Raw genomic sequence first — 9,924 nt, 5'->3', positions numbered from 1 at the left:
TTTTTTTTTTTTCGAATTTCCACAGCTCTCGCAATTTCAAAACCAAGGCGCGGGATCTTCAGGGTCAAAAAGCCCCCTTCAAAAATGCTAAACACAGCCCGCAGGAATTCGTGCCGTCCCGCCGCCGCTCCTCTTTCCTGCGATTCATCCAATCTCGGCCGCGGGTCCATGAAAAAGGCGTCAAAATGTCAGATCGTCTTTGCATCAGTCGTCGAGGTTGGCTGCTCGGTGACGTCGGCTTGCTCCAACCTTGCCGACAAGCATCGCAACTCTCACCATCGCACCTCTCACCATCATGCATAAGTAAGAACATACACGATAAAGATATTGCAGGACAAGCTTATACTACAGCAGACAACGGGTGATCTAGCGAAAGCCTTCGAGCACAGCATCGCACTGGAACCAGCACCGACGTTCGAGCGTCGACACCGCCGGACTGGGGGCAGGGGCAGACGTAGCGTCGACGGCTGGGTCGGCAAAGTCGATCTGGACACCTGCACATCGCGGCGCCCGCTTGAGCGACACGGGCAGCGAGCGCACAGAGCTCGAGTCGGATGCTGCCAGCGAAGCATGCCGCGTGCGTGCACGGATGAGGTTGCGGCTCAACAGGCTACCTGCCCTCGGCTCGCGTGAACGACGTCGAGGCTCAGATGCCTCGACCGACGGATCGACGTGGCCGTACACGGTGGAGGATCCGAGCGATGAGCCCGTGCGGCTGACGTCAAGACTCTGAGCGTCATCAGTGGCGGCCAGTGGACTGCTGCATGTGGGCAGCCATTCAGTAGGCGAGCTGCCCACGCCAAACTGCTTGTCCGCTGCCGACGGAGGCCGGCTGCTGTCTTGCGAGATGGAGCTCATGCTCGATTCGCCCACGTGCTCGGATGCACTGTCGTCCAGCGCCGAGTCGGCCACCGACGACGACGATCCACACGCCGACTTGTGCCACCTGGTCTCCGAGTCGCTCGTGGGTTCGCAGAGCGCGTCGAGATCAAAGTCGAGGTGGTTGCGTGCGGACCAACCGGCGCAGCGAAACGAGGCGGGCGCGCTGAGGAAGAGGTGGACGCGCGTCGGAGCTAGCGGCGACGCCATGAAGTCCTCCAGCCGCTCGTCGCTCACGAGCAGACGCACGAGCTTGCGCTCCCAGTTGGTGCTCGTCTTGTCCCTCGCCATGCTGCGCCGCTGCTCGGAAGCGTCGGAACCGAGGTTTGCGAGGCATGCATCGCTGTCGTCATCGCCATGGACATTCTCGTGCTCTTGGTCGTCCGGGTCGTCGCAGCTATTGAGAAGATGCTGAGCGGCGTCGTGGGCAGAGGTGCACCTGCCGATGGCCTGAATCAGATCGAGCACAAACACCTCGCGCGGCATTGCGGCACTTGCGCCGATGACGACGAGCAGCCGCAGGTCGTTGGGCGACACAGCTCCGAGCGCGCCAGGGAAGGGATGGCGCGAAGGCCCCTCGCCGTTGGTCGCGACAAAAGCGGCGAGCTGCTGGGCAGCCTGTTCGAGGTGGAGCCTGAGCTGGTCGAGTCTAGCGAGCAGCTTGGATTCCTTCCGTTGCCTGGCGGAGCTGGAGCGCGACCGCTTGCGTGTCGAGGGTCGAGACTCGGCAGCATCGATCTGGCGTCGTTTACGGAGCAGACTGACTGGTTCGGGAAGCTGACCCTTTGCAAAGAGGACGTGGTGGACGAGGCATTCGGCGAGCTTGGCGGTGAGCTGGTTGCAGTGGCCGTGCGATTGCGCCTTGGACAGATCGACACTGTCGCGACGCAGTGCGTTCAGGATGCGAGAGCGGTCGCTATGATCGGAGGAGTGGGCGTGCGAGAGCAGTAGACCGTTGCGTTCGTGCGCCAGCTGCGCGGTCATGGTTGAGCCCATGTCGAGTAGGGGCACATCGAGCCGAGACGAATGACTGCATCGCGCTCCTCGTGTGCGCGGGCCTCGGCGCCGCAATTGGTCCTGAGGTGTGGATGGATGAGACGCCATGTAGTACAACTTTAGAAGCGCACCAATGGCATGGTGGCAAGCTTGTTGCGCAATCGACTGCGACCAAGATGATGGCCAAGAGAGCGGCTGGGCGGAAAGTGGAGCGAGCTCGACCCTCTCTGCTTCTGCAGCGGCCGTGTTGCATTCAGCCTCAGCCGCCTCAAAGAGCTTCAATCTCAGAACGCGCCCTGGAGACGTCACGTGAGCCAATGACTACGTGTCATCAAAGTTAGGTCGAAGCTACCTCACAAATCGAACATTTTTCGATCCGAAAATCAGTGATCTCGAATGGGATCGCAGCGCGAAGAAGGGCGGACAGCTGAGCGAGCCAAGCACAGGCCATTCCCGAGCAGCTGGCAGCCACGCAGCCACGTCGACTGCTAAAGGCGCGAGACCAGCACCAGGCGAGAGAGAGAGAGACAAAGCTGAGAGACACGCACTGACACGTCTCAGCCAGCCAAGCAGCAGACCAGCAGGGCAGCAGACCAGCAGCAGAGAGAGAGAGAGCCAACGGCGCCGCCTCCCCGTGCGTTGGTCGGTGGGTGTTGGCATCGCGCGCTCACATCTTCTCAACACCTCCTTCTCTCCCTCGCCCATCAACCTGACTTGCCCGTCCATCATCGGCAGTCTTTCCTTTCCTTCCTCTCTCGGCGTCCCTCTGCCGCTCTACTGCCACGCGGCCACTGCAAATTCCCCCAAGCGTGCACGAGCTTGCCTGCCTGCCTGGCCCGCGTCGCCATCGCCTCGCTTGATTGATCCGCACCGGGCCGCTCGACTCTCTCGAGCACGCTCCTCTTCATCATGCAGATGCTCACAAAGTTCGAGTCCAAGTCGAACCGCGTCAAGGGCATCGCCTTCCACCCGCGCCTCCCGCTCTTGGCATCCTCGCTCCACAACGGCTCCATCCAGCTATGGAACTACCAGACCGGCACCATCTACGACCGTCTCGAGGAGCACGATGGCCCCGTTCGCGGCATCTGCTTCCACCCCTCCCAGCCCCTCCTCGTCAGCGGTGGTGACGACTACAAGATCAAGGTGTGGAATCACAAGACCCGCAAGTGCCTCTTCACCCTCAACGGCCACCTCGACTACGTCCGCACCGTCTTCTTCCACCACGAGCACCCCTGGATCCTCAGCGCCTCCGATGACCAGACCATCCGCATCTGGAACTGGCAGAGCAGGACCTGCATCGCCATCCTCACCGGTCACAACCACTACGTCATGTGCGCACAGTTTCACCCCAAGGACGACCTCATCGTCTCCGCCTCCATGGACCAGACCGTTCGCGTGTGGGACATCAGCGGACTCCGCAAGAAGAACACCTCGGCACAGCCCATGAGCATCGAGGAGCAGATCGCACGCGCCAACTCCGGTCAGGCCGACCTCTTTGGCAATACCGACGCCATGGTCAAGTACGTCCTCGAGGGCCACGACCGCGGCATCAACTGGGCCTCCTTCCACCCGACCTTGCCCCTCATCGTCTCCGCCGGCGACGACCGCCAGATCAAGCTCTGGCGGATGTCCGACTCCAAGGCCTGGGAGGTCGACACCTGCCGCGGCCACTTCAACAACGTCTCCTCCGCCCTCTTCCACCCGCGCCACGAGCTCATCATCTCCGACGCAGAGGACAAGACCATCCGCGTCTGGGACATGGGCAAGCGCACCGCCGTACAGACCTTCCGCCGCGAGTCCGACCGCTTCTGGGTCCTCACCGCCCACCCTACCCTCAACCTCTTTGCCGCCGGACACGACAACGGCCTCATCGTCTTCAAGCTCGAGCGCGAACGCCCCGCCTTCTCCGTGCACCAGAACACGCTCTACTACATTCGCGACAAGCAGGTCCGCTCGCTCGACTACTCGACCGGCGCCGACCACGCCCTGCTCAGCGTAAAGCGCCTCGGCAACCAGTACATCCCCCCGCGCACCCTCAGCTACAACCCTGCAGAGCGCTCCGTCATCGTCACCTCGGTCAGCGGCGACCAGGGCACCTTTGACGTCGCGCCGCTCCCGCGCGAGGCCGGCGGCGACCTCGCGGAGTCGTCGAGCGTCGGCAAGCGAGGCCAGGGCGCCAGCGCCATCTTTGTCGCACGCAACCGCTTCGCCGTGCTCGACAAGGCCGCCCAGACCATCGAGATCCGCGACCTCAACAACGCAGTCACAAAGACCATCACGCCACCCCAGCCCACCAACGAGATCTTCTTTGGCGGCACCGCCAGCCTCATCCTCAGCACCGCCACCGGCGTCATCCTCTACGACATCCAGCAGCAAAAGACGCTCGCCGAACTTACGAGCCCGCCCGTCAAGTACGTTGTGTGGAGCATCGACGGCAGCATGGTCGCGCTGCTCAGCAAACACACCATCACGCTCGCCGACAAGTCGTTCGCCTCGTCCAACCTGATCCACGAGACCATCCGCATCAAGAGCGCCGCTTGGGACGACAGCGGCGTGCTCCTCTACAGCACGCTCAACCACATCAAGTACGCGCTGCCCCAGGGCGACAACGGCATCATCAAGACGCTCGAGCAGCCCGTCTACCTCACGCGCGTCAAGGGCAAGACCGTCTCGTGCCTCGACCGTCTGGCCCGCCCGCAAAACATCCAGATCGACCCCACCGAGTTCCGCTTCAAGCTTGCGCTCGTCCAGGGCAAGTACGACGACGTGCTCACCATCATCAAGAACTCCAACCTCGTCGGTCAGGCCATCATTGCCTTCCTCCAGAAGAAGGGCTACCCCGAGATCGCCCTCCACTTCGTCCAGGACAAGAGCACGCGCTTCGACCTCGCCATCGAGTGCGGCAACCTCGACGTGGCGCTCGAGACCGCCGAGTCGCTCAACGTCGACGAGGTGTGGGAGCGCCTCGCCACCGCCGCGCTGCGCCAGGGCAACCACAAGATCGTAGAGCGCGCCTACCAGCGCACAAAGAGCTTCGACAAGCTCAGCTTCCTCTATCTCATCACCGGCAACACCGACAAGCTCGCCAAGATGGCCGTCATCGCAGACAAGCGCGGCGACCATCTCAGCCGCTTCCACAATGCGCTCTACCTCGGCAACGCCGATGCCCGCGCCAGCGTGCTCGTCGACGTCGGTCTGCCTGCGCTCGCCTACGCCGCGGCCAAGTCCAACGGCCTCGATGACCGCGCGACGGCCATCGCTGCCGAGGCGGGCATGGAGGAGGAGGCCGCCGAGGTGGACCGACAGCTGAGCCTCGGCGAGGGCTCGTCCAAGTTGGCGCCGCCCACCGCCGTGTCGCAGGCGTTCCAGTACAACTGGCCGATTGTGAGCACCGAGCAGAGCTACTTTGACCGTGCGCTCGTCGCCGGCAACGAGGGCGGTCCGATCTTCAAGGACAATGCGCTCAACGGCGCCAAGACGCACGACATCGAGTCGTGGCTCGACGGCGAGGCGCTCGAAGAATCGGACGACGACGACGACGAGGATGCACTCGATGCCGAACCCGAGGACTTTGGCGAGGCCGAAGAGGCGTGGGATCTGGCGGAAGAGGAGGAGGAGGTGGCGCTGGCCGAGCAAGAGGCGGCGGTGGTGGCGCCGCTCCACGATGCGCCGCTCGACGGACTGGCCGCCGGCAGCTCCGAGGCGGAACACTGGCTGCGCAACTCGGCCGTGGCTGCCGACCACGCCGCTGCGGGCTCGGTGGAGACGGCCATGACGCTGCTCTCGCGGCAGGCGGGCATCGTCGACTTTGCGCCGCTCAAGCCGCTCTTCCTGTCGTCGTTCCTCGCCGCGCGCAGCTATCTGCCTGCGGCGCCGGGCGTGGGCCCCATCGAGGTGCATCTGCGCAGGAACAACGAAGAGAGCGACGGCAAGGTGACGCAGGCGCATCCGGCGTCGCCGCGCTCGGTCAAGGCGCTCGCTTCGGGCGAGCTGCAGGAGGGCTACCGCGCCGTGAGCGCCAACAAGCTCGCCGAGGCCGAGACGATCTTCCGACGTCTGTTGCACCAGCTCGTGCTGACGCCGGCGTCGAGCGAGGCCGAGGCGACCGAGATCCAGGACCTGGTGGTGCTGTGCCGCGAGTACATTCTGGGCGTTTCGATCGAGCTTGGGCGGCGCAAGCTGGTGCAGACGGAGCCGGACAATGTGGCGCGCAACCTGGAGCTGGCGGCGCTGTTTACGCATACGCAGCTGCAGCCGCAGCATCAGACGCTGGCGCTGCGCAGCGCCATGACCGAGGCGCGCAAGGTGAACAATCTGGCCATGGCGGCGAGCTTTGCCAAGCGGCTCGTGGCGCTGTCGCCCGCGCCCGCCGTGGCGCAGAAGGCGCAGCAGATCATCTCGCTCGCCGAGCGCAGTCCGCGCGATGCGGTCGAGGTGGCCGGGTACGACCCGCTCGAGCAGACGTTTGTCATCTGTGCCGGATCGCACCGTCTTATTACGGCGGCGGGCGCAGGGTCGGTGGCGGACCCGCTCACGGGCGCACGCTACCTGCCCGAGTTCAAGGGGTCGCTCTGCAAGGTCTCGCAGATCTCCCAGGTGGGCAGGCTCGCGTCGGGCCTGCGCAGCTTTGCCAAGTGAAGACGTATCTGGCGGCTTTTGTAGATATTGTGTATGCGCGCGTGTTCAATGGGAGTGCGTGCGTTGAAGAGGACGGCGTGTGTTGCTTGAGAGAGAGCTGGTGAGTTGAGAGGCGTGTGCGAAACGCGCGCTGATGGGGTGCGTGGCGGCGGGTGAAGCACGGAAGCACGCACGCGCCTCCACTTTGGGCCGGAGCGCAAAGCAACACTACTTTGAGCTTTCCAACCCATGCTCCTTGCCTTTGCGCCACATCGCAATCCTTATTCACCGCTGCTTTTTCGCTGGGAGAGGGCATGTCGTTTCTGCCGTCGTTTACGGCGCTTGGAGCATCGTCCAGCTCGACATCGTCGTCGTCGTCGGCGGGACCAACATTCAAGCCGGCATCGCTATCGTACTTTACCATCTTCTGCCCTGCACTCAAGCCACCCAAGTCCCATCGCGCGCAACAAGACGATGACGCCGAGCAGGATCCCGATGCTCTGGAGGAGGAGCGTGAATCCGCCCAAATCCTCTTCTACACCAGTCGCGCTCGAGCAGCTCCTAAAGATCGAATGCTTCGTCAGATCGGTGTAGCCAAAGGCATGATCGAATTCTGCAGCATGGTCCATTCCTCCCCCAGCGATGATGCGGGTCGGACGTGGAACGTGCATTCAAGCAAACGACGGATGATCCTCGTCGAGGTAGAGGCGGGTGTCTGGGTCCATGCTAGCATCGACCTTGCCTACACCACCACCACCTCGTCAGCCGATGCCAAACCGAAGCGCGAGTTTCACGACGACCTGCTTCCAGATGCTTGGTTGGAAGAAGGAATTCGCAGATCGTGGATCGATTGGACGCTACTCAATGGTGGACCTGCACATGTTCTTAGTCAGAAGACGGGGAGGGTGGGGCTGGAACGGTCGCTGGAAAAGTACTTTTCCGTCTGGGCGTGGAGTTGGGATTTGGAGGCTGCAACGAATGCAGGGTCGACCAAGCAGCACGGGTTGTTGGCGGAGTGTGTACAGGCGTATCCTGTGGTACCGCGTGGACCACGCGAAAGGATCGAAGAGCTCATGCGGTCGGATGTTGCACAGCGGCTAGGTCGAGAGCGCGAGATGGTCGTGCTTTCCGATACCCAGCTTCTATGGCCGCCGAGCGATGCAGGCTGTTTCGACGACCCACGCGACACCAAACCCACGCAACCACAAAGAGAGGCAGGGCAGATGGACGCAGCGACGAAAGCGGAGCTGCTACGGCGGGTAGTGAGTCATCTAACAGGGCTGGAACGGGAGCGCGAGCTGGTGCGTGCAGCGGCGGTAGCAAGTACGAGCGACGGACGCCGACGCGGCACATCGGGCGCCATTCGGGAACGTGGTTCGAGCAGTACGAAGCGCGATGTGCGTACGGGGCTGCTGTCCAACGGTACGGGTGCAGGCAAGATGCGCGTGGTGTCTTCGCCTGCCATGCAGCAACGCTCCACGAGCGCGTCGAGCCATGCATCGACGACAAGCGACTCCACACGCTGGTCCAACTGGGGCGGCATGCTGAGTGGACTCGGCAAGCTGGGCCTACGCAGCAGCGAGACGCCCGCTCGCACCGAAACGCCCGAGCCCAAACCAGCGACCGAGGAGAACGCGGCAGGCGCGTCTGCGATCTCGATGGCGCCTAGCGATGGCGGGGGCGGCAAGGCGGGCGATGTGGCGAGCCCACTAGGTTCGCTGCAGGATGCGGGGGAGAAGGTGTGGAACGGTGCCGAGCTTGCGCTGCGTGGCCTGGGCGCGTCGCTGGGACTGGCGAGTGCGTCGGTGGGGTCGAGGGAGGATGGCGCAGCGTCGCGCGAGGCCGAGGTGTCGGAGCAGGAGCGATTTGCCGACGCTTCGTTCGATACGAGTGGCGCCGAGGCGGATGCGAGCGTGGTGACCAAGGTGTCGATCCTGGAGCCCGAGGTGGACGTCGACGAGCTGGCGGAAGCGCTGGGAGCCGAAGAAGCCAGCCATGCAGATGAGGCCGCCGCGCAGCCGGACGAAGCTGAACCCGTGGCACCGGCGAGCAAGGCTGTGGACGACAGGGATGCGGACGCGGCGTCGATTGGGACGACGGCGAGTGCCAAGGCGTTTCCTTCGATCTCGGTGACCTCGGCGGCATGGTACAGCAAAGCGGTTCGGTCGGAAGCGACGGTGTCGACGAATTCGCCACAGCTGTCCAGCGGTGGAGATTCGCAAGATGCATCGCTGGGTGCCGGGCAGCACCACGACTTTGAGCTGGACGGATGGGGCCACGAGACTGCGCAGCCTTTCGAGAGCTTCCGAGTGCACGTCGGGGGTGCTGAGGAGCCGTTATGCCACGAGAGCGTATTGGCACTGCAGGAGGAGCCGTTCAGGTGCACGCCGTACCGGGTCCTCTTCACCACCCGCCGACTGCTGACGATGGTGCTGATCGAGCGCCTCCCCTTGGACAGCGGGTCAACGCTCAGTGTCACGTCGAATGATCTGCTGGACGACGTGTGGATGGTGTTGCGACGTATGCAGCGGCTTCTCAACGACCATGCGCGCTCCGCACCGCCTCCAAGCGACAGCGTAGGATTCGTTCACATCGATGGGCTCACACAGACGATGCACAGTACACTCTCGGCGACAGGCGAGAACGATGGCGAGGTGGAGGTGGTGGCGGATGCGCACTGTGTATCTGCCCACGAGCTCATGCGTCGTCACGGCGTGCTCGAGACGTTTTCGCGCTCGAGTCACGGCAAGACGTGGACGGCCAGTCGACAGCGCCTGCACAAGGAGGGAGGTGCGAGTCAGACGTACATGGTGCTGGCGGGCAGGAAGATGAGCATTGTAGATTGCGATACCGAGCTGCGCAAGCTCGCTCACCAGTATCCGAGCTTTGGCATCTGATCCTCCGACACCCAATCGGTTATTGCCGGCCATGCACATTCGCCTACGGAAAAGGAATCGACGGCACTGACGATCTTACACGCTACAAAAACTGTGATTGCCTGTGCAGAAGGAGAGGAAGAGTTCGGATTTGGCGGCTGGCTCAAAGGATGCAAGTGCGCCGCTTGCACGGTCATGCGGCATGCGGGCCGACGAGCAGAGGGGCTGCGTTGGCACGCGATGGGCGGCTGAAAGAACGCGGATGAGGACGAGGATGAGGATGAGGATGCGCATCCAATCACTTGGCCGCTGCTACGGACTACCATAAGAGGCAGTTGAGATTACTAAAAGAGGCAAGCCGAAGCGGGCAGGGCGAGAGATGTGCATATCGCAATGCGACCAGACCCTGAGCTGCTGAGCCTGGCGCGTGTGATTGGGCTGCCGCGCCTCATCTCTCGACAGATTCGCTGCACCTCCTCTCTCTGGCTTGACCGGTTTTGGGTGGGGAAGGCTGGGGCGAGCGAATTGGAAAAAGAAAAAGACAAAAAAAAAAAAA

The 9,924-nt window shown here is 63.0% G+C and overlaps 3 protein-coding genes across 3 annotated transcripts; 2 read left to right on the top strand and 1 right to left on the bottom strand.

Annotated features, from left to right (window-relative positions):
- Window positions 1-366: 366 nt before the first annotated feature.
- On the bottom strand, window positions 367-1,983 carry PAN0_086c6658 (uncharacterized protein; the record flags this gene model as incomplete). Its single annotated transcript, XM_014797909.1, has 1 exon — window positions 367-1,983. The coding sequence occupies one exon, from the start codon at window positions 1,981-1,983 to the stop codon at window positions 367-369; it is 1,617 nt and encodes a 538-aa protein (XP_014653395.1).
- Window positions 1,984-2,784: 801 nt separating this feature from the next.
- On the top strand, window positions 2,785-6,513 carry PAN0_086d6657 (coatomer protein complex, subunit alpha; the record flags this gene model as incomplete). Its single annotated transcript, XM_014797908.1, has 1 exon — window positions 2,785-6,513. One exon carries the CDS (start codon window positions 2,785-2,787, stop codon window positions 6,511-6,513), a length of 3,729 nt encoding a protein of 1,242 aa, XP_014653394.1.
- A 293-nt stretch (window positions 6,514-6,806) lies between these two features.
- PAN0_086d6656 (uncharacterized protein) lies at window positions 6,807-9,389 on the top strand (the record flags this gene model as incomplete). The annotated part of the gene is made up of 1 exon (XM_014797907.1): window positions 6,807-9,389. One exon carries the CDS (start codon window positions 6,807-6,809, stop codon window positions 9,387-9,389), a length of 2,583 nt encoding a protein of 860 aa, XP_014653393.1.
- Between the last annotated feature and the right edge of the window lie 535 nt (window positions 9,390-9,924).

Source organism: Moesziomyces antarcticus, assembly GCF_000747765.1.
Source record: "Moesziomyces antarcticus DNA, scaffold: scaffold_v10086, strain JCM 10317, whole genome shotgun sequence".
Lineage (NCBI taxonomy): Eukaryota > Fungi > Basidiomycota > Ustilaginomycetes > Ustilaginales > Ustilaginaceae > Moesziomyces > Moesziomyces antarcticus.
The sequence above is the reverse complement of the archived record's forward strand: the minus strand, read 5'-3'. Positions and strand labels throughout refer to the sequence as shown.